At 38.0% G+C, this 24,666-nt stretch overlaps 1 protein-coding gene across 1 annotated transcript; it reads right to left on the reverse strand.

Annotated features, from left to right (window-relative positions):
* Nucleotides 1-214: 214 nt before the first annotated feature.
* LOC104246103 (G-type lectin S-receptor-like serine/threonine-protein kinase At4g27290) lies at nt 215-4,411 on the reverse strand. The gene is made up of 7 exons (XM_009801852.2): nt 2,939-4,411; nt 2,274-2,417; nt 1,981-2,141; nt 1,470-1,680; nt 1,067-1,304; nt 830-980; nt 215-627 (listed from the first exon to the last, which is right to left on the reverse strand). Exons 1-7 carry the CDS (start codon nt 4,209-4,211, stop codon nt 322-324), a joined length of 2,484 nt encoding a protein of 827 aa, XP_009800154.2. The 5' UTR covers nt 4,212-4,411; the 3' UTR covers nt 215-321.
* Nucleotides 4,412-24,666: the final 20,255 nt, after the last annotated feature.

Here is a 24,666-nt window from a genome sequence, read left to right on the forward strand (position 1 = left end):
CACATCACGGGATACTATATCAAGAATGTGAGCCTATCATCCATATTTGACATATTGTATGATCCCATAAAATTTATAAATTCGATTGTATCTTATTCTCCTGTTCAGTGAGCTTAGATCTAGAGCTAATAATCCTTGGCTGAGATTTATCCTTTATTTTCATCATTAATTAGTTTAACAAAGAGTTTAATACTTTTTGATCAAACAATACATATCATCAAAGAATACAAAATTTTCTAATTAATTAAAGAAAAAAAAGGAGAGAATTTTAATACAATTCTGAGAAATGAAGAAAGATGGAACCTACAATGGACATGCTTCTTATCGAGCATTCAACAATGTGATGGTAACTTCGTTTATAGAACTAGGTGTTTGTGTACTCCAAGAAAATTCAGTATCTTTAACATTCCTTTCAGTGAAAAATCCAGGATGTTTAGGTGGTGGCAAAATGCTTTCATTGCTCAGCATCATAATCACAGTAGACATATTTGGTCTGTCCTCTGGATTCTGTTGAACACATAACAATCCCACATGGATTGATCTTAGTACTTCTGACACATAACACGAGTCCACCATATTTGAATCGACTAGTTCCAATTGTCTTCCTTCTTTATGAAGCATCCATGCCTGCATATCAAAGGGTTTAAGTTATATAAATTAACAATGTTTACACTATCAACATAGTTTAACCTGTGATAGTAATTTAGTTATCTGTTTTTAGCTGGTTACCGATTAGCTTATTATAGAGATTTACATGTAATTTTCCATCAGCGCATAAAACAAGTACTTTTTCGAAGTAAAGTCTTATTCACTTAGGAGTTACACTTACATGTCCAAGAAGGTTGAGGTGGTGGTCTGGATGAACAAATCGTCTGTTCTTCTTTCCACTCACAATTTCTAGTACCAAGACTCCAAAGCTAAAGACATCTGATTTCACTGAGAATATCCCGTCCACTGCATATTCTGGGGACATGTAACCACTGCAACAAAGAAACACAAGATTATATAATGCACTAGATATGCATGCCTTCATACCTATATGTATAATCAAAGATTTAAATCTTACTATGTTCCAACAACACGGCGTGTATTGGCCCCTGTCTCATCTCCTCCAAAACTTCTAGCCATCCCAAAATCTGATATCTTTGGGATCATTTCAATATCAAGTAAGACATTGCTAGCTTTCAAGTCTCTGTGGATGATTCTGAGCCTAGAATCTTGATGAAGATACATCAGTCCTCGAGCAATTCCACTGATAATGTTGAAGCGTTTAGGCCAATCAAGTAGTGCGCTCCTTTCTTCATCTGCCAAATGTTTTTTTCATCATTATAATTATTCTCTAAACATGAAAGTAAATTCTGTGAAATCACATAAAAAATTCCCTTCTTGAACATTTGCCATTTTTAATATGAGGTTCTTTGTATCACTCAAAAGAAATGGCTGCACGTGACTAGCTGTGAAAGACTAACCAAATATATACAAATCCAGGCTCTTGTATGGCAAGTATTCGTACACCAACATCTTCTCTTCTGATTGAATGCAGCATCCTAGAAGCTTTACAAGATTTCGATGCTGAAGTTTTGCAATGCAGTTAACTTCATTCTTGAACTCGTTGAGTCCTTGCTTTGAAGTTTCTGAAAGCCGCTTCACTGCTACTTCTTGTCCACCTTCCAATACACCCTGTAAAAGTAGCAGTCCTCTTAGAAATTCCATGGAGCGAATGGTCATTTTTGCCCTACTATTCCAGTCCACTTTTTGTTTAGCCAGCCGCATCCACTTGCACAGTTCATTTCCATTTAGAGGCTATGATGCTAGAAATTGTTAAACCTACCACTATACAAAGGACACAACTCTTCACTAATTTGCACCAAAAAAAGGGACAAATTCAAAAACTGCTTTTTAATATAAAGAAATTAAAGGGATTTGAGGTTTCAATGTGCTCTAGAGTATTATTACTTGGAGTCGGAGAAATGTTTCTACCTTGTAAACTTGTCCAAAGCCACCCTCTCCAATCTTGTTCTCAAATGAAAAATTGTCAGTAGCCTTGGTTAATATAAATAAGTCAAAAAGTGGTAGCTCAAAATCTTCATGGTGATTTTGATTACTGTCATCATTCTTGTTGCTGTGACCACCTAATCTCCCTGCGATTTTAACATACAAGTAGAGTTCGTTCAGACCACGCTTCAAAAGAAATAGTTGTGACATATAAAGAACTAGTAACCATTAGCTGCTCCCCGGCTTTTCAATAGATAAAACTAGTATAATTCACTTACTCTTTGTTGTGAGCACCAGATCCTCTCTCCTTTTTCGTTTATAAAGAATCAGCCCTACACCTAAACCTAGCAGAATCAACGCAACCAATAGTGGCAAAAGTACTGCAAGTACGACAGCTTTCTTTCCCTTTGATCCAGCTGAACCTGCAACATTTTCCATCCAAATATTTTAGGTAGTTGTTTAAATTAGCAGTTCCTACACGCTTCATTATATTTGTTCTATTTATTTACTAGAAATCAGGACAGACCTATACGTCTTTCTCAGTTTTTCTCCACAATGTAGACTTGGATTACCTTGGCATGGAAGTGTTTAGAACAACCTAAAGGATAGTATTTTTGTGGAGAAGTAGAACTGCAACTTTCTTAAAGTTAATAGCTACATTCCTAGTAAACACACTCTTCTTTCTTTGCTAATCAACCTTATACAATTGAACAACCAGTGACTCATGCTTGACCACAAGCATTGTACAGTGACACTGGTGTTGAGGCAGGAAGGTTTTATTTTGGCAAGACTCAAGAGAAAAAGATCTTTACAAGTATAAGACTTAGAAATTTAAGTTTCTTAAGTGGATGAAATTTGATGCTTTCTACACAACTTAGGTCCAGGTAATCAAGGTAAACAATATCTATTAACACTAAACATCCATCAGTAAATTGCATGTTACCTATGTCTGAAGCAGACATTCTAATGTAGATATCCTGTCCTGATTGAGATAGCTGTCTGATGTCAACCAGCTCCCCAATCCATAACAAGCACCCACTTCCTCCATTGCGTATGTCCAGATTAGTATAACCCATACACGAACAATTTCTCAAGCAAACTGCCCTGCATTCTTCTAGTGTCATTGTCTTATTGAACCAAGAATTTCGTGTATCAGGCAGTTTAACACCAGAATACATTAGAAACCCATCTCCTGTACAATTCAGTGACCGTTTTCGGACACAACCACTTGACCAGTCAGCTCTATTCCAATCATATGGATGTTTAGGCTCGAATTTATCTAAACATTGACACAAAGGATCACTCAAAATGTTGCAAGTGCCATATGCACCACATAATTTATAGGTGTCACAATCATCTGCATCTGCGGAGTGGTAATTAACCCAACCCTGAGTCTTTTCAATCCAAATCATACGCATAGTGTTTCCATTAGGCTTTATCACTAAAGTGTTGATAACTGATTTATTAACGAGCTCATACTTGTAATAAATTTCCCTATCGTTCATGATCAAACCAAAAGAGGTGATTGAATTGTTTACCATATTAGGTGCACCACTCCACCGAAGACCATTCCATGGCCCTGCTCTATAAATAACATTAGGCCCTTTTCTCATAAGGTCTTGCGGATAACCAGTAGGATCACAGTGATAAGTATATTCTCCGGGAGCAGGATCATCATTACTTCGCCACGAGCTAAGATGCCTTTCAAATCCCGTCACCAAGTCTTTTCCAAGTTTCATACTTGCTATCAAAGTATCAGTGGGATAATCAAAGCTTTGCCAGATGAAATTTTCAGGATTTGGATCATCTGCATCTCTAACCACAAAATTTCCCGTGTCCAGCAACTGAGCAACAGGATTTTGGACGGTTGTTGATGAATTGGTTGACCAAACAGTGGCATTAGTATCATTGACAAGAACAACAAGACCTGACTGAATGACTTTCAAGACCCCAGATTTATTGGTGACAGGAGCTACTCTATTAGCAATCCAAACTGGAGTAATAACAGAGATTTTCTTGTACCATATTCCAACATAGCGATTTGCGGAAGTATCACCAGGACTGAAAAATCCCAACTCGAATGTTCCATCAGAGGAAATAATAGTTTCACCATCTTTAATGAACTGAGTTGTAGTTATGGTATCCCCTTGACCATTAACCTTTTGATTAAAAACTAAGGAGCAGAAGAAGAGGAGAAGAAAGGGAAATATTTTCATGGCTATCTGTTCTTCATATCTTGGCTGTATCTTTGTACAAAAATAGGAAAAAAGATATACTAACTGTAAAGAATGGATGATAACAAGTCACTATGTTCTGTTTGTTGTGGTCTTTGGTCTGATGGACGACAAAGACTTCATTTTTCGACTCAACTTGGACGATAAACTGGGTTTGCAGGATTTGGACAATTTTGACACACTTGTCCAGTGTCCACATCTTAAATTAAATACAAACTTATATATGGCCAAGTTTATAGCCGGCCAAGCTTTTTTTTTTTGGCCAAAAGTATTTTTTTTAGGTGTTTGGCCAAGCTTTAGGAAGGAAAAAAGTGCTTTTGAGGAGAAGCAGAAAAAAGTATCTTCTCTCCAAAAGCACTTTTTTGAGAAGCACTTTTGAGAAAAATACACTTAGAAACAGTTTTTTAAAACTTGGCCAAACACTAATTGCTGCTCAAAAGTGCTTTTCAAACTAATTAGCCAAACTGCTTCTCACCAAAAGTACTTTTGAGAAAAATACTTTTGAAAAAAAACACTTATCAAAATAAGCTGATTTTTACAGCTTGGCCAAACGGGCTATTAGTCTGGTTATTGGTTGCTGGTGATTAAACATATTCCTCAAAAGCAAGGCATTTGGGTCACCTTGAATTAGTCGGACCAGCATGTTTCAAATATACCGGATGATTTTAGAAAATGGACTACACAAATGACGTGAACACAAAACTAATGAAGAAATTGAGATTTGAGAATTCAACACCAGTCTCCTCTTTCTTTAGTTTTTTTTTATTTTTTGGTTTAAATAAAAATATTATGTATCACATTTGGCGGTTTAATAATCGTCTCAGAATTTCCATCTAATTTATTGTCTTTTCTCTTTGCGGATTAGTACACCTCTTTAATGCTAAACTTAAATGATTAGCTAGACTTTTCTTTATCTAATTATAATTACACTTTGAAAACCTTTTTAGTGAATAAAAGCCAAAAGAGAGAAATTAGATTTGATAGCATCGAGGAGTTTGGAATTCATTGCATCCTGTAATTATCATTTCCTAAACTAAACGAAAATGGCCGATTGCAACTTCATTGAATCTTCCTTTCATTCAAAAATTTGGTGCTCTAAAATACAATAATAGGTTGCTTTCATCGTGGGGATTACTCTTGGAAATCATTGTTAAGAGAACTGAGCCAGTCTAGTAGCGAAGCTAAGAATTTCATCAAGAGTTCAAACTTGAAAGAAGTAAAAATAATCACCAACAAAGGATATTTAATATATATTCTATATACTTCTAAAATCTAATATTTTACCTATATACATAGTGTAACTTTCCTACTAGAGTGTAGCTTTGCCCAATTGACCACTCTTATTAGAGTGTAGTTTCGCCCCTGTGAGGCACCCTTTGCTAGAAGACCAGTGGCAGAATTTTTAGGATATTAATTAGAATACTAAGTTTCATTACGAGAATTTGTTTAGTGATTATTGGACTTTCTGAACCATAGTCGTTACCTGCTTTACCTAAATACAACGATAGTCAATAAATATCCCCCTATTCAATTTTACTTGGTCAAACACGTGTTTTCTTTAGTCTATAACATCCTCAATTGCACAAGCACATAAAAAATCTTCTTGCTCTTCTCCCTTCTACTCCAATATATTAATAGCAACCAAATATATATGAGTATATGACCAAGTCATGCTGTTTAATCTTGTATGACACTCTTAACTGTTTAGCTGTTTAGGTAGTTAAAGAACTTTTTTGGCAAATTTTTTCAAATATATTTTGAGTGCTTATTATTTTTTAAATATTGTTACTAATAGATGTTGTTCTCAAGTATAATATAATTTTATTTTATAAAAAAATCATACAAATTTTCACAGTGCTTTTAAGGATGGAGGGAGTAACATTTATTTTAACGATATAGAAAGCAAAAAGAAAGTGATTCTTTCTTCTTTTGTGAGGTGGGGGATGGAGTTGTGGTAATTAAAAGGATGCCACTGAATTTCTCAGATTTGGCTCCAAGAAAGTTTGCTTTTAGTTGGGTTTGGTATCTTTGAAAGCAACATAAAAACAAAAACAATAATTATAAAAAGGCGGGGCGTGGGGTTTTGTTTCTTTCAGCCACTCAACTTACATGACTTTTGGAGGAAGAAGATTAGTAAAATAGAAACATAAAATGTGGTGATGGATTATCCGAGATATTAGAGATCACGCATGGAGTTTTGTCAAAGGATTCACATTCTAACAAACTATCCTTCTTTATGAAATAAATACTTCCAAAACTTATTACATTAAAATTATCATAAGATTTATGTCACTATAAAAATATAACCTTAAAAATAAATATGAAATTAATTCTAAATATTATAATGTATTATTCTTCCGGAGCTAATCATGCCTATATCCTTCCATTACTGCTATCATCGCGAGACGTTACATTAATACTACATAATTGCTCTGCAATTCAAGGAATTACCTTTTGCAACTAAAAAAAATCAAGAGTTCATTTGAGTTTGTTGGGACATAGGAGCTATCTGCATAGTCAATGATATTTAGCTTAAATTATATATATTTATATATATCGCCTCATGTTTTACTTATGTTTCGTAGATTTCGGATGTGAAACGAATTGATTTATGCTTATTCATGGTACTTTTATATATAGGAACCATCCAGATGCAATAGGAGGCGAAAGGTACGAGATTAGAGTAAAAAAGAAGCAAAAGATGAAAAATTGGCCATTGTAGCGCCACAGGCAGCGTGGGGCTTTACCTATGGTGCCATATCCAGAATGTTTAATTGCCAGCGCCAAGGCTAGCGCCTCATGCTGCCCTAGGCACTGGTGAGGGCAACTTCTCCAACTTTGCCCGGGACAAGGTTATTTCGGCCCAAGACCTACCCAACAAGTATAAAAGTAAGACTAAACCTATTTTGAGAGGGGTGACGCCACTTTGAAGGAAAAATACACACGAGGAACATCCAGGAGCGAGGATATCTCAGTTTTCTTCTTATTTTCTTAGTATTTTCAATTATTCAATACTTGTGAATTTGTTTTGATATTATTATGAGCAGTAAAAACCCATAGTTCTAGGGTTGTGATTTAGCCATGAATATTGTTGTTTAAAGTTGACTTAACCTTAATTATAATTCACCAATATATGATTGTTTCTTCAATTTTATGATTAATTGCTTAATTGTCTAGCTAACAATTAGGTTCTATTTAATATCTACGATATGCTTGGGAAAGCCATGTTTAGATTAGAGAAGAATTGAAGAGTGCATGATATTAACTATGTAAGTCTCGCACTATTCCCGTTTACTCTGTTGGGCGAAGCAAAGCAATGGTTGAAGGCAGAACCAACTAATTCTATTACTTCATAGAATGATCTGGCGAGAAAACTTTTGTCAGGTTCTTTCCTTCAGGCAAAACTGCAAAGATCAGAAGTGAGATAGTCTCTTTCAAACAGAAATCAGGGGTGTCCTTATACTCAGTTTGGAAAAGGTTCAAGGGCTACTCATAGACTGTCCTCATCACAATCAGACAAATGAAGTGTTAGCTCACACTTTCATATAAGGGCTACATCTTGAGACAAAGATTGAGGTAGCGGGAGGACAAGTGTTGGAGAAAAACTTTGATGAGATATGCATTATTGAACAAATTCTCCAAAAGAAATCCTAATTGGCAAAGATAGGTGGGCAGACATATAATGCAACAATCTGCAAGGGTTATCGAGTTAGGTGTCGTCTCCGCATTATCAGCGCAGATTGCCACATTGGCCAACCAAGTCAATCAGATGACCTTGGTTATTAACATGCAACAACCCCAGCCAATGGAATAGGTTCAAATATTTTGTGAAGTATGTGGAGAGGGTCATACAAGCGACTTATGCCTAGTTAATCCAGAGTCTGTCTGTTTTGTGGGCAATGCAAATAGAGGCCAAAAAAAGCACTATGAGAACACTTACAATCCTAACTGGAGGAACCACCCAAACTTCTCTTGGGGTGGAAACCAAGGTGTTCAGAATCAATACAGGCCACAAGCGCCTCAACAGTAATATAGACCACCTCAGATTGAACAACCTACAAAGCCGATGAGTCACCTTGAGGAGATGATGAAGAAATTAATGGCTGACCAGCAAGATCAAGCAACAGCCCACACTGCAGCGATTTGAAATTTGGAGCGACAAATAGGGCAACTTGTTAGTGCCAAAAATACTCGACTAGATGAAGCTCTTCCAAGTGACACTTAGGCTAATCCTAAGGCATCTATTAATGTTGTGTCATTGAGGAATGGGAGACAGTTAGAAGAAGTCCAGTTGAAAAAGAGAAAGCAAGTGACTTTTCATGAGAAACTGGACACCATAAAAGTAGAATCAGAAAAATCAAAGGAGTCAGAGAAGCCAGCTGAAGAGGTGGTGGCTAAAAAACCCCCACCATTAGTTGCGACGGCACTACCTCCATTCCCTTAGAGATTGCAGAAAGTGAAGGATAATGTCGCTTATAAAAAGTTTCTTGATAGTTTGAAGCAGGTGCAAATTAATATTCCGCTAGTAGACATCCTACATGAAGTGCCCAAATATGCCAAATACATCAAGGACATAGTGGCAAATAAAAAAAGGTTGACTGGGTTGGAGATAATGGAACTCACTAAAGAATGTAGCTCAGGAATTCAAAGCAAGCTACCTCAGAATTGAAGGATCCGGGTAGTTTCCCTATCCAAATCTCGATTGGTAAGCACAAAATTGGGCAAACTTTGTGTGATCTTGGGGCGAGCGTCAGTTTTATGCCTCTTTCTGTGTTCAGACAGCTGGAGTTGGGTGAGCCGCGCCAAACCACAGTAATTATACAGTTGATTGATCGCTCCCTTACTCATCCTTAAGGTATAATTGAAGATGTGTTAGTTCAAGTGGGTTCTTTCATATTCCTGCTAATTTCATTATCTTGGACTAAGATCCTGATCAGGAAGTCCCATTTTATTTTGGGGCATCCTTTCTTAACCACATGTCGAGCTATTATTTATGTATGTGAAGGTAAACTAATGATGAGAGCGGGTGACCAAGTGGAGGTATTCAACGTGTATAAAGCACTCAGATTGCCAACCCTCAATAAAGAGATATCTATGATTTCTATGATAGAAAGTGATGTGACATCATTGGTACTGTATATGAGCCTAATAGATCCTCTTGAACGAGCTTGATTGGGGATGATGGAGACAGTGAAGATGAGATGATGGGAGAAATTGAGCAAGAACTTGACATGTCTTGCAGTTTTGTCCATGGGTTTGGGAGATTTGAGGAGTTCGACGGGCATGTCACTCTGACCCCTCCTAAGTCATCTATTGAAGAAGCTCCAAAGCTAGAGCTTAAGCCCCTTCCAGCGCATCTATGCTATGCTTATTTGGAGAACTCTGAGATATTGCTAGTGATTATCTCATCCAGCTTGACTTATGTTTAAGAATAAAAATTTCTCAGAGTACTTCGCGAGCATAAAAAGGCTATCAGATGGACAATTGCTGAAATCAAAGGAATTAGTCCATCATTTTGCATGCATAAAAACCTCCTAGAAGATGGACACTGCTCAAGTGTTGAGCAACAAATGAGATTAAACCTCATTATGAAAGAGGTCATAAAGAAGTAAGTAATTAAGTGGCTCGATGCAGGTATCATCTTTCTTATCTCTAACAGCAACTTGGTAAGCCCAGTGCAATGTGTGCCCAAAAGGGGAGGGGGGATGACTATGGTAGAGAATGAGAAAAATGAGCTAATTCTCACTCCCACTGTGATAGGGTGGAGAGTTTGTATTGACTACAAGAGGCTAAACAAAGCAAACTGCAAGGACCACTTCCCACTTCCATTCATTGACCAAATATGAAAGATGGGGGGGGGGGATATGAATATTATTGCTTCCTTGATGGTTATTCGGGATACAACCAGATTTTCATATGCCTAGAGGATCAGGAGAAGACCACTTTTACTTGTCCCTATGGTACTTTTGCTTTCAAGCGAATGCCGTTTGGCCTTTGTAATGCACCGATCATGTTCTAGAGGTGCATGATGGCTATTTTCACTAATATGGTGGAAAAATTTGTGTAAGTCTTCATGGATGATTTTATTAGTCTTTGGGTCTTCTTATGATGACTGTTTGAATAATTTGGGCAAGGTGTTGGCCCGGTGTGAAGAAATAAATCTAGTATTAAATTGGGAAAAATATCATTTTATGGTGTAAGAAGGCATCGTGTTGGGCCACAGAGTGTCAAGGAGTGACATTGAAGTTGACAAGGTGAAGGTGGAAGCGGTTGAAAAATTACCTCCACCCATTTCTATGAAGGGTATCTGGAGTTTCTTGGGACACGTAGGGTTCTATAGATGCTTTATTAAAGATTTTTCAAAATTGTTACTCCCTTGTGTAGGTTGCTTGAAAAGGATCTAACCTTAAATTTTGATGAAGCCTTCCTGAAGGCATTTGAAGAGCTCAAAAAGAAGTTGGTGGCTGCCCCCATTACTGCGGCACTGGATTGGTCCTTACCATTTGAAATTATGTGCGATGCAAGTGACCATGCTATTTGGCTAGTGCTAGGCTAGAGGAAGGACAAGATGTTTTACTCCATTTACCATGCGAGTAAGACTCTTGATGATGCACAAATGAATTACACCACCACTGAAAAGGAGTTAGGTGGGAACAAAAGTCATAGTCCATATCGATCATGCATCAATCAGGTATCTATTTACAAAAAAAGGAATCAAAGGCTAGATTGATGAGTTTTGTTGTTGCAGGAATTTGATGTAGAAATACGATATCGGAATGGCACAAAGAACTAAGTAGTTGATCATCTATCAAGGTTAGAAAATCATGACCACGTGGAGGAGGGTGCACAAATTAAGGAGGCATTCCCTGATGAGCAACTTTTTGCTATCACCCAAGACCTCCTTCATTGTACGCGAATTATGTGAATTATCTTGTAATTGGAGCACTTCCTCCTGAAATTGAATCTTAAGCTAGAAAGAGGTTTCTACATGATGTAAACTTTTACCATTGGGATGAGCCATTCTTGTACAAACAGTGTGCTAATCAGTTGACGAGGAGATGCATTCTAGAAAAGGATGTGGAATTAGTGTTGTATGATTGTCATGCATCACCTTATGGGGGCCATCATAAAGGCAATAAGACAGCTGCAAAAGTGTTGAAATCTGGGTTCTTTTGTCCAACACTATTCAGGGATGCCCATGTATTTGTTAAGAAGTGTGACCAGTGTCAAAAACTAGGGACAATCACAAAGAGGCATGAGATGCCTTTGAATGACATCTTGGAGGTCGAAATTTTTTATGTGTAGGGGTATAGACATTATGGGACCGTTCCTACTGTCCAGAGGAAATAAATGCATCTTGCTAGTAGTTGACTATGTGTCAAAATGGGTAGAGGCGATCATATTGCCAATAAATCACGCCAATGTGGTAGATGTTTTTGTGAAGAAGAACATATTCTCGAGGTTTGGGAATCCACGTGCTTTGATTCGTAAAGAAGGGATACATTTTTGCAATTGGTTGCTGAATAACCTTCTAGCTAAATATAGAGTCCGTCATAGAGTTGCCACGACATATCATCCGCAGACAAATGGATAAGCAGATGTGTCCAATAGAGAAATAAAGTAAATACTAGATAATACAGTGAGTGTGAATATGAAGGATTAGGCGCAAAGTTATATGATGCCTTGTGGGCATATACAACTACATACAAAACACCAATTGGGGTGTCACCGTATAAGCTTGTTTATTGGAAGGCATGTCACTTTCCTGTTGAACTGGAACACAAGGCGTACTGGGCCATTAAAAAGTTGAATATGGACTTTGAATTCGCGGGCGAGAAAAAACTATTGCAGTTGAATGCGTTAGATGAGTTCAGGCTGCACTCTTATGAAAATGCTAAGCTTTACAAAGAGAAAATGAAAAGATGGCATGACAAGCGTATAAAGCCACGTCACTTCGAGTCGGGCCAACATGTACTATTGTTCAATTCTAGGCTCAAGCTATTTCCTGAAAAGTTAATATCGAGTGGTCAGGTCCATCTGAGGTGGAGAGAGTCACTCCTTATGGTGCAATTGAGCTGCGCGATTTACACGGTGAAAGAAATTTTTTAGTGAATGGACACAGAGTCAAGCACTATCGGGGAGGAATCATTGATCGTGAGAAGACCAAAGTAGTACTCGCTGATGAGTAAGAAAGGCCTTATGTCGTGTCGCGACGTTAAATCAGGCTCTTGTTGGGAGGCAACCCAATATTTTATTGCTTTCATAGTTAGTTTTTTTTTAAATTTTTAATTATAGTAGACTAGAGTTTTATTTTCTTTGTAGACGTAAAAATTATAGGCAGAATGGTGTGGGGTATGTAAATTGGATATATAAAGTGTTCGAGGGATCAGGGATTTCAAAACAAAATCAGAAAATTGAAAAATAGGCGTCGAGGCCAGCGCCCCACGCTGCCTGGAACGCAATTTACAATAAGTTTCATGCCCCCAATGCCATGCCTAGCATGGAGTGCTGGGCTGAGGGTCAGGTAGGTCTTTAATTGTTATTTTTTTCTTTCTTTTCGTTTTAATTATTTGTTTCCTTAACCCATACCCATAAAATCCGACCCATCTACCCATATACACATTGTAACCCATACCAATAACCCAATTCATCTTCAATTAAAAACAAATTCAACAAAACTCTAACCCCCACCCCCAATCTCACCCGTAACTCTCTCTCTCTCTCAAATTCCTCTCTGCCCGTGTCCCTCTTTCTTCTTTCTAAGGGTGGCATGTGGGCTGGTTAGTACCAGGCTCGGCCCAGGATTGCAAGCCCATATGAGTAGTGGGCCTAAACAGTCTTAACTGGATAGGACCGGGACAGTGGAGAGGTGGGCTAGGTAGTGGGCCGGTCTTATGCATTAGGCTCATGAGATCGGGACCGGCTGGGAAGTGGGGCAGTTCAACCGGTCTCAAACAGGCCTAAACGGGCCCAACGACTCCAAATTTAAAAAACAATTGCCTATTAGGGCTTTAAAATATAGCTGTTATTTCTGCCAAAATAGTTGTTGGCTATTTATAAAATAGCCATTTAACCCCAAACTTTTTATAATTACACTTTTCCCTATTTTCAACTATAAATACCCCTTCATTCTTTCGTTTTTCTCACAAAATCATCAATCTCCCTCAATCATTCTCTAATTTTCTTCTATAATTGCTTACTTTATTGTTGCAATTTGTGTGAAATATTGTGAAGTTGGTAAATTGAAGTATTCAAGTCTGAGTCTTCAACGATAATTAATTTTCAACAAGTTGTTCGTCAATTCGGTAAGCTCGTTCCAACTCTTAAGTTTTAATATTATAGTTTTATTTTGTTTTATTTACTTTGTATTGTTTGATTAATTTAGATGGATTTTTCATTAAAAAAAAGTATTTAGTAAAAATAAGAGAAAATTCAAGAGTGTTGAATCTAGTGGCCAATCTATTCCTCCTCCAATTCTCCGGGCTCCCGTACCCAAACTCCATACCTGTCCTACACCCGCTGCTATTCTTGATAGTGATAATACTTTATTACAATTTAGTGAGAGTCAATATTTGCATATGTTGGAGCTGGTGAACAATTAAACCATGAATATATGAATGCTCTTTATGGTAATCCAACTATTGATGAAAATGATGATGTAGAAATAGATTTTGATGAAATGCAACCGGATGATGATACAACCACTAGTCTTGTTGCTGAAGTTAACCCAACTAATAATAATCCAAATGATGCCCCGTCTGACCCTCATGTTACTACCCCTACTTCTTCTAGACAACCTTCTAAACGGAGCGAAACATCTCTTGTTTGGCCATTTTACACTCAACTAAGAAAAAAAATAGGGCTAAGTGTAAAACTTGTGGAAAAAAGTTAGTTTTTAAATATGTTGGAGGTGGGGGGGGGGGGGGGTTTGAGGAGACACATAATGATATACCCTCAAGATAAAGTTAAATATCTTCATATGAAAGCTTTGGCCGAGGGGACAAGTGTACCTAGTCAGGCTGACCTTAGTACTAGATCAAATCAATTTTAACCGGGAATTAACACTGTTACCTGTGGTATTTTATATTATGATCCAAGAAAAGATCGAGAAGAATTGGCAAAAATGGTTACTGTTATGTGCTTACCCTATAGTTTTCCTTCTAACCTTCACTTTGTACATTATATTAGAAAAGTTTTTAATCCTACTTATATAGAATGACATCGCACAACCGTAAAGAGTGATATTTATAAATATAAACATGAATATGAACTATGTTTGAGCTATTTATTTACTCATATAAATTATCGTGTTGCTATTTCTACTGATATTGGTAGAAGTGGTAATGAGTGTGATTATCTTACTATTACCAGTCATTGGATAGTGTAAAAGCGCATTATTACTTATAGAATAATTAATTCATATCACATAGGACAGTTTATTTCTAGCACGGTTACGGATATATGTAGATATTTTTGCATTAGTGATAAAATAATGTCAATTTTAACGGATAATGCTACTAGTAACACTAATGTTGCAGCCCAACTTACCACTACACTAAATCCTGCATTTAGTAACATCTTAAAGTTCTAGTACTAGTGATTATTCACAACTAAATGAGCTTGAAGTTTATTTGTCACAGGGAATTGAGGAAGTGAATCCCGACGGCTCCTTTAATATTTTGGAATAGTGGAAGGACAAATAAAAATACTTTCCGATTCTTTCAAGGATGGCCCGAGATATTTTAACTATTCAAGCTTCAATAGTGGCATAGGAGAGCACTTTCAGTCAAGCAAAACTTCAACTTGGTGATTATAGAGCGTCTATGAGGGAGAGCTTGGAAAAATCAATACTTTTTAGAGACTGGATCCGTTCAGAACGAAGAACTTTTGGACTTACTGAATCACAACCAGAGGTAGACGAAGCTTACGGAGAAATGCTAGCTAAACTTGCAGAGGATGCAGCTTCGCCCCGAAGCGGTGATGAACAAGCTTCTTTTCCACCACCACCAACGAAAATTCCTCCGAACCATGAAGGATTTATGAAATTTGTAAGAGATACATGTAAATTAATATGTAACTTGTATTTTGGCACATCTTGATTAATTTCTTTTTCTTCTCAATAATGGTATTAGCACCTTGTTGTGTGCTCATTCCATAGGGGGGAGGAAGACTAAGAAAGATATTGCCATGTTTTGTTAATGCTATAATAAAATTATAAAACATTGCATTGAATATCTCTTTACAATATTTTACAAGGAATTGCCTTAGATAAAAATTTAAAAAAAAATAGAAAGTAGTCGTTGGGCCCCCATAGGCCCGGGACCGACCCACTTAGCCCAGGACCATTAGTTCGTGGTCCCGATCCCGGGCTAGTTCTTTCAAAAAGATCACGAAGCCCGGGACCACTTAGGACCGACCCACTTAGGACCGGCCCACGAAGCCCATTTAGGGCCGGACCCGGACCACATTACAGCCCTACTTCTTTCTCTCAAAAGTTTTTCAAACTTTTATCTTGCTCCCATCCTAAATCCTACAGGTATGTTCCTCTTTTTTTTTTTCTTTTAATTGGTAGACGATAATAAACACCCCCTCCCAAACGCCCTAATCCCTAAATTTTTCCCTAAGTTGCTTCTTAGAGCTTTTTCTATGGTGGGCGGCCTGAATGTGGAATGAAACTGGTTGTGACAACTTTGTTATTGTATTGTATACGGAGTAGTAAACTATAATTCCCTCTACTTCTTTGAAATTTGAGTGGGCCACCATGTTCCACCATTGTTAAACTAAGTTGCACACACTTCATTCCCATAATATGTTTGCTAAAATGTTTGAATGAGTATTTTGTGCACCGGCGAAGTCTAAGTAACCGAGTGTAGTTGTATGTGATATCGGGCTAATTATGGGGTTTTTGGGGATGATTCTACATAATTTGGAGCTTGATTTTAATGTGCACATATCTATCACGCCATGTATCTTATATTATGTATGTTGTAGCACTTGTAGAACTAGCTAAGGTAGTGTAGTAGTTGTAGAACCTAAGGACCATATACCACTTGCTTGCATTAAGGCTAATTCACTTTGCCATGATCGACCACTTGTTTTGTGTGGCATAACTTGTGAGTTATAATTGTGTGGCATATGGAAGTCTTGAGTACCCATTGCCTTGTGGTGCAACACTTCTGTGTTTTAAATCACGACTGTGAGTATAGTACATTGATCCTTCGGTTTTAAATGTGGGGTCATCTTTGACTCTCGCGATAACCTTAGGCGAAATTCTTGATTCTTTCTCACATTTTTACTTATTTGTGTTGTAGGTTGTTATGGCTCGTGATAATGCAAAAGGCAAAGGAACAGGGAAGTCCTCCACCATTCCCCCCCCCCCCCCCCGTGCCCAAAAGCGCAAGCAAGGGGAAGAATCATCTAGGCAAGCGAAAGGGAAACAAGTTGCCAATGGATCGGCGACGACTCCACTGAGACCAAAGACTCACTTGGATCTAGTTTGTGATGATTCCATCCGATGACATAATACCTTTGTACCATACGGGTGCTACGTCTCCGAGATGGGCATTACTGTGAAAGCTTTGGAACAGAACTTCCTCGACGTGCTTGGCCAGTTGCGAAAATTGCACATAGAAAAACTCCTAGACTGTCCCGGCCATGAAAATTTGAGCATGGTGCGGGAACTGTATGTAAATTGGAATGCGGACTTGTTCATGTCATATGTACGTGGAAAGGACATGCCACTGGATAGGCGGTTCTTACGTGAATTTTTGGGGGTTGAGAACTCTAACCCTCGAAGGCTACAAAAATTTGTAAAAACTCAAGCTACACGGTGATACATCACACTCTTTGTGGCGTCAATTCAAATGACAAGTGGACCAGAACTAAGGGTGATGCCCATCTTGAGATGGTTTGCTTTGATTTCAAAAGACCGCTAAAGTGTGGGAAAATTTTGTACAAGACCACCTCATGCCAGTTGAACATAACAATGAATGCACTCGAGCTCAAGTGTGTGTGATATTCTTTTTGATGACTGGGCAGACCATTAATGTGGGTGAGATCATATTGGGGGAGATGTCCCGCAAACGATTTGGGTGGCAAATTAAGAGATTCTTCTTTGGCAACTTGCTCACGCAATATATGATTTCCCGGTAGGTGCCTGAATAACTCGAGTATGATGAGATTGTGGAGGCTAATAAGGGGTTGATGGATATCACATCTTTGTTGGAGACTACGTCTAAGCTTACCCAAGCAACACAAAATGAAAGGGATGAGAGCTTTAACATGTATCTCTATAACTCCTTAAATGTGCTCATGAGCAGGATGGGTGTATCAGACAAGGAGTGTATGGATTTACGCAATGATTTGTCTAGTTCTTCCAAAGAGATGTTCGGGATTGCCCCTGGCAGCCCCGTTCATCTGTCGGAGGATGATAACACTTACAAAGGCTCCGACACTGAGGATGAGATTGGTGATGAAGTCACGGGATACATGGCTTTGGTTCCCCTGGGACTTGATGGTGATGATGATCCTAGAGATACGCATGGCGGGCATGCTAAGAAGGAGGAATCCGACTAGTAGGGAGTTTTCATTTCACCCTACTTTGCTTTACATTTTTATATGCATCAGGGACTATGCATATGCTAAGTGTGGGGTGGGAGAACTACTTCTTGTGATGTACATCGTATTAATTGTGTAAATTTGTTTTTTATTAGTTTTTACTCAGTATAGTGTTAGAAAGAAAGAAATAAAATACAAAATACATAAAAAAATAAATTAGAAAAGCTCGAACTTTTTCCGATGATGGATCTGTTGGAAAATTTTCTTAAGGGATTAAAGTCCGATTAAAAAATTACCAAAATGTTTTTTTAGGATAGTTAGGTAGGTTCCCTTGATTTTTCTTTGAGCGTCGGTTCTTTTCCAAAGGTATAGCTCGAACCGGGTATTTTTATTTTTTTTAGGAGTAGGATAGGAAGAAGCTGAGTTGCTTTGAGGTACCTATTGACATGTGTGGTGCTGGCACGTTAGGCTATGGCATGCACTCTATATTCCCATACATTTTATTTGAATTGTGAAGCCTAAGTAAAATAAATAACCTATTCTGTGATGCCTTTTCTCAGTTGTTTGACTTGTAAGCCACATAGTGCAATTGCTTAAAATTTCTCAATTATATGTGCTTGCTTGACTTGAGAGTTGAACAACACTGTCTTGATTCAGTCATCTGCAATGTGTGTGTGAGGATTTGTGATTTTTTGTGTTATCCTATGTATTCTAGAACTTACACTGTGTGTTTATCGAAGCAAAATAATTAAGTTGTGCTAGTTTAGGAGATGATTTAGGCGTTTCTTACTTGATCATAGATGTGCTTGTCACATAAAAATAAAATTTTCTGTTGCTAGCCCCCTTTGAGCCTGTAGACCTTTTCCTTGGCATCCACATAACAAGCCATACCCCCATTTTATTCTTAATTTGAGATACCTTTACCTCCTAAGGCACTTAGTCGCTAAAAAAAATAAGGTAGAGATTGGGGAGTAACTTTTGAGTGGAACCATGGAAGGGACCTTAAGGTGCACTAAAGTTGTGGGAAAAAAGGTCCCTAACTGATGAACCTTAATATATGGAGGGTGTGTAGAAAAGAGAAAAAAAAGGAAAGAGAAGAGAAAAATATTGCAAGAAATAAATGATAGTTCAAATAGTGTAGAGAAACACACACCTCTTAATCTTATTAATTTGTGCTAGTGTGAGTATAGAAGTGCTTAATTGAAAAAAGGGCTACATTGTAAATAATTTGTGGCGAGTGAATTGGTTGATAAGAATATGTGCTCGTTTTGTGAGTGTAGTGTATTAAAGCGCTTATGAGGGTAAGTCACTATTCCTAAATGTATCCTACACGTCTCTTAACCTACATTACAACCTTAAAGTCCTAATTTATCCTAGATTTGGCTAGCTTAGATTAGTAGAGATTTACACTACAGACAAACTTATGGTATTGTAACGACCCAGCCGGTCGTTTTAAGAATTAACGCCCCGATCCCCTATTAGCTACATTCCCCATGTTTGTTTATGCTATTATGAGTTGCCGGGAGGATTTATTTGGAGTTTCGGAGAGTTTTGGGACACTTAGTCTCTAAATAAGAGTTTAAGTTTTGAAACTAGGGCCGTAGTTAGAGTAGTGTGAAGACGGACTCAGAATGGAATTCCGTCGGTTTCGTTAGCTCCATTGGGTGATTTCAGGCTTAGAGGCGTGTTCGGGTTGTGTTTTGGAGGTCCGTAGCTTATTTAGGCTTGAAATGCCGAAAGTTGAATTTTTGAAGTTTCCGGTTCGATAGTGAGAGTTTGATCTAGAGGCCAAAATGGAATTCCGAGAGTTGGAGTAGCTCCGTAGTGTTGAATGTGATGTGTGTGCAAAACTTCAGGTCATTCGGACAAGGTTTGATAGATTTTTTGATCAAAAGTGGAATTCGCAAGATTCTTGGAACCTTAGGCTTGAATCTGATGTTAATTGGTTGATTCTATGTTGTTTGAGGTGTTTTGAAGATTTGTATAAGTTTAGATAGTGGTATAGGACTTGTTCGTGCTTTTGCCCGGGGGCCTCAAGGTGATTTCGGATGGTTAACGGAAAGTTAGAGTTGGGAATTTGCAACTGAAGCTGCTGAGTTTTCTGTCATAACCACACCTGTGGATAGGGGGCCGTAGGTGCAATGACCACAAAAGCGAGATTCAAGCCGCAGATGCAGTCACAGGTGAAGGCAGCAGAAGACGCAAAAGCGAGAGGTGTGCCGCACCTACAGGATTGCATATGTGGAGCCTGGTTCGCAGGTGCGGAGAAGGGGACTTAAGTTAAAACCACATAAGCGGTGCTATTGACTATAAGAGCGGTAGCGTAGAAGCGGAAACTAACCACGAGTGCAAAAAACCTGGGTCAGAAACTATAAAAAAATTTCCTTCGCGAATTTGGGTTATTTTTCATAATATTTCAACGGGAAGAAACTTTGGAGAGCGAATTTCAAGGGAGATTTTCAGAAGGATTCATTGAGGTAAGGTCTTTGGTCCTTAAGCTCATTATTATGGTAATTTTTATCATTGTAAGCATGAAATTTGAAGGAAAATTAGTGGTAAATTGGGAGTTAGGGCTTGGTTAATTGGAGAGATTTGAGGGACTGTTTGGGGTCCGATTTTGGTACTTTTGGTATGACTGAACTCGTGAGAGTGTGAGGATTCTGAATTTGTAAATTTTACCCGATTCCGAGACATGGGCCTGGGGGCGTTTTGGTCATTTTTCTTCATTTTGCGTATAAGCTTAGAGTTAATTAGCGGAATCAGTTACTTGAAGTTATATTTACATTATGCAATTGATTTGAATATATTTGGGCCATTTGGAGTTGAGTACTCGTGGCAAAAGCATAGTTTCGGGTTAATATTTGAGCCATGTGGAGGTTAGCGGCTTGTCTAACCTTGTGTGGGGGAACTCCCCTTAGGATTTGGTATTGTTGATATTTAAATTGCCTTGTACATGAGGTGACGAGTGCGTACTTGTGCTAATTATTGAAAATCCTGTTTTCATTAAGTAACTATAATTGTGTTTCCTTTCGTGTTTATACTACTTGCAATTTAAGCATGTTGTTAGCTTAGGGAATCAGGTCAAATTGACTTAATTGCTTTACTTGCTCAAACTGCCTCATTTGGATTATATGCAGCATGCTAGGTTAGAAATACCTGTTTTACCTTGGTATGAAATTTGAATTGAATTGAGTATTCTTTGTGTTGCAGTTGTGTGTTTACTTTTGGACTACGAGATGGTATCCTGGTAGATCCCCCTGCATGTTTACTTTGGGACTATGGATTTGTATTCTGTTAGATCCCCCTGCACATTTATATTGGAACTACGGGACTGCACCCAGTAGATTTCCGCTGTACTGGTATTTACATTTGGGGACTACGGATCGAGATTCCGGTAGATCCCTGGCACACTATGAGTTGGACTACAGAACGACACCTTGGAGAATCCACTGGATATTTATATTTGGGGGGTTATAGGACCGTATCCTGGTAGATCCCCGGTTTGCTGGATATTTACATTTGGGGGCTACAAGAAGGTGTCCTGGTAGATCCCCAATTGCTATCTCTGTGTTGAGCTGTATTCTTTATGTGATGTTTTTCTCTGTTGTATTTGTTGTTATTCTTATTATCCTATGTTACTTCATACTGTTAGCATTTAATTATATTGTCGTATTCTATACAGTTTTGCCTCGTTTTCAGCTATAATCAGTAGGGCCCTGACCTTCCTCGTCACTACTCGACCGAGGTTAGGCTTGGCACTTACTGAGTACCACTGTGGTGTACTCATTCCCTTTCTGCGCATGCTTTTCATGTGCAGATCCAGGTTCTTCGGCTCAGCCCTACTACCCCTGAGGCGAGGCGATTCTTTAGAGACTTCGAGGTATATCTGCTACGTTCGCAGACTGAGAAGTCCCTCTCCATTCTCTCTTGTAGTTACAACTCTTCTATATTTACTTTGTTTTAGACATTCTAGAGTTAGCGCACTATGTATGATCCTTAGTTTGTGATTTCATGAGATTCCAGGTTTTGGGAAGTTGTTCAGTTTTTGAGATCTTGTATTAGTATACGTCGAGCGGCATCTTAAACGCTTCTATATTTATTTATCTTCAGATTTATTAGTTTTTCCGCATTTTGTTTCTTTTTCCGCAATTGTTAGGCTTACCTGTCACACCTCCTTTTTGCGCGCCCTCCCCGAAGGGTTAAAATGCGCGGGTGGAGTTTTTCCAATTTAAGTGACAATATTCGAAATGGGATTATTTATTTAATTCAGAGTCACCACTTGGGAAAAGTTTGGCTTTTGGTGTCCCAAGTCACCGGTTTATCTTGAATCCCAAATCGAGGAAATTTTCGACTTTTCCAAATGAAGTCTGCGAACCAGAAATTCTAAGTAAGGAATTCTGTTGACCCGAGGGAAGGTGTTAGGCACCCTCGAATCCCGTGGTTCTAGCACGGTCGCTTAAATTGTTATAATGGCTAAATATCTGATTTAAATACAGGTTGTGACTTATGTGCTTTTATTAAGTTTAAACCGCTTTTATTATTATCATTTATTTTATAGAATTGCAACGTCGTGAAAATGCGTCTCGAACCACGTCACAATCAATGCACCCGTAGTTGTTAACACATTTTGACTCCGTTGAGACTTGGATTTGGGTCACATCAATGTGCACCCGATTTTAAGAATATAATTCACTTAAAGTCGCGCCTAAAGAATCTAAACGCGTTATTATCTTTGGGGAAGGCAGTGGAATTCACTAAACAGTCCGTCCCAAATTCTAAGTATTTATCATGATCAATTATTGAGGGCCCCGCAATTTGCATTTTTTATTCGGCGAGGCTCGTCTCATTATTTTAGAAGGGTACCCTACAGTGGCTACATTTCTACTACGTTTATCTTTAAAGAGAAGGATGATGCTGAACTTTGCTTGTTTGAACAAATACAGACTGAATCCTTATTATGTTTGCCGAACCTAAACTTGTTTGATTACCTGATTGATTGTTCATGAGGTGAGAGCTACGGCATGCTTTGTCTTCAACAAGTGAATATGCTTATTAATTCGCTAAGTGAGATTGCAAACAAACTAACAACATATATTGAGTTATGTTTTAACGACCTCCAAGTTCTATTCTTAACACTCTAACCTATTTGAAATTGATAAAAGAAATCGGCTGTTTTATTAGGAAAAATTACTACTAATTGAACTCAAAAATGATTATTAGTTTTTCTCAACAATCATTACATCATTTCGAAATAAAAATCTGTACCGAAACCCAGTATCGAACCTGTATTGGAACGAATAAACTGACAAGAGAACTGGCATTCATAGCCATACTCTTAGTGTGACTGTATGGGAGTTTGTTTGGGGATACATTTATCCCGGACCCAGTATCACAGTTTTGTCAATTCAGTGGTCTAGGCAAAATACATACAATGCTTACCATGACTCTATGTTATACAGTCATACTAAATCAAACAAGTGTTATACTGAACTGAATGTATACTAAATCAAAACATGCTGTCTATGTCATACTGTCATTACTATTGAGCCATGCTATCTAACAGTTCATCTTAAACAGAATGTATGCTAGTTTATACAGAATATTTGCAGTTCACAGTAAGAATACAGGCCCAACCAACATTCGAACTATCTTTTTACACCAATGCTATAACATAAACTGGCGTTCATTTCTTTATTTCTGCTTCAACTTCAAACTTTCAACAATACAAGGTTCAAAGGTTGTGTAGCTGGGAATATTTGCAATTGAAGAAAAAGGGCAATCAGTAGAGTAACCATGAACAAATGCAGCAGCAGTAACAGCACCAACAGCAACAGGGCAGAATAGCAGCAGGCAAAACAATACAGCAAGAAACAGGCTCGAGTGCAGAGATGCAAATATGGCCAATAGAAAGTAATAGCCAAATAGCAGCAACACCCAGTGGAATAGAAACAGAAATCCAAACAGACCAGACCAGTAGTAAACCAATGAAAACACTCGACTAATAGACACAACTGGAATTTCAAAGAATCAGAATTGATTTGAAACAGGTTTAACAACTGAAACCCAGTAATAATAGGAGGAAAAAGCTTCTGATTGTTGGTTGTATCCCCTCTATCCCCTCAACTCTCTCTGTCTATGTGTATCTATTTTGTATTTCCAGCTCTCCTCCTCAAACTCCTCACAGTGTGTTTTTCTTTTACAGCCCTCGAGGTCCAGTGTATATCCTCTTCTTCTCTAATTCTGTATCTCCTAATTCTGTCTCTCCCCCTCAATTCTGTCTCCTTTTATAAGCCTCAACATCATCCCTTTTAACAGCCTGTTTTCCAAATGTCACAGTACCCCTCCCATGTATCTTTTACCTTTTCAGATCTCAATTAGTTATTTACGTATATAACCTCCATCAACATTCCCTGACAGACTTACTTTTAAAAGGTTTAATACTTTTTTAAACTTAAAGCAAGGTATGGGCAGTAGAATATGTCTGACAGCATATGCTGTCAAATTGTTTAAAACTTAAAAGCCTTCTTAAGCAGAAAAACAGGCTGTGCACAAGGCACATGAGGTGCACCAATGCACATGCTGTGCACGAGTGCACATGCCTTCCAATTCAGAATTTAAACATAAACAATCCTTTTTACATTAACTGATCAATTCAAACAATCTATAAGTAAGCAAAAACTGGTTCTTAATTGGCTCAAGGCAAATGTTCATCAGAAGCAAATCGATTTACTTTGTTCAGACAGTTGAAACTAATTGACGACACATGTCGACTCGACTATATTAGCATTAACATACACAATCGTAGCCAAAAATCAGACATTTAAACATGGTTCGAATTATACTGACTAAGCAGAAATACACTCGAGGAGTCATTAGTCAG

This window comes from Nicotiana sylvestris, chromosome 7, assembly GCF_000393655.2.
Source record: "Nicotiana sylvestris chromosome 7, ASM39365v2, whole genome shotgun sequence".
Classification (NCBI taxonomy): domain Eukaryota; kingdom Viridiplantae; phylum Streptophyta; class Magnoliopsida; order Solanales; family Solanaceae; genus Nicotiana; species Nicotiana sylvestris.

What these genes read in the sequence shown, in the direction of transcription:
- LOC104246103 (XM_009801852.2), bottom strand. Translation starts at nt 4,211, where the DNA reads ATGAAAATATTTCCCTTTCTTCTCCTCTTCTTCTGCTCCTTAGTTTTT. An exon ending in GCTTTGGACAAGTTTACAAG is followed by an intron (nt 1,681 to 1,980) that starts GTAGAAACATTT and finishes CTACTTTTACAG; the next exon opens with GGTGTATTGGAAGGTGGACA. An exon ending in CCTGGATTTGTATATATTTG is followed by an intron (nt 1,305 to 1,469) that starts GTTAGTCTTTCA and finishes AACATTTGGCAG; the next exon opens with ATGAAGAAAGGAGCGCACTA.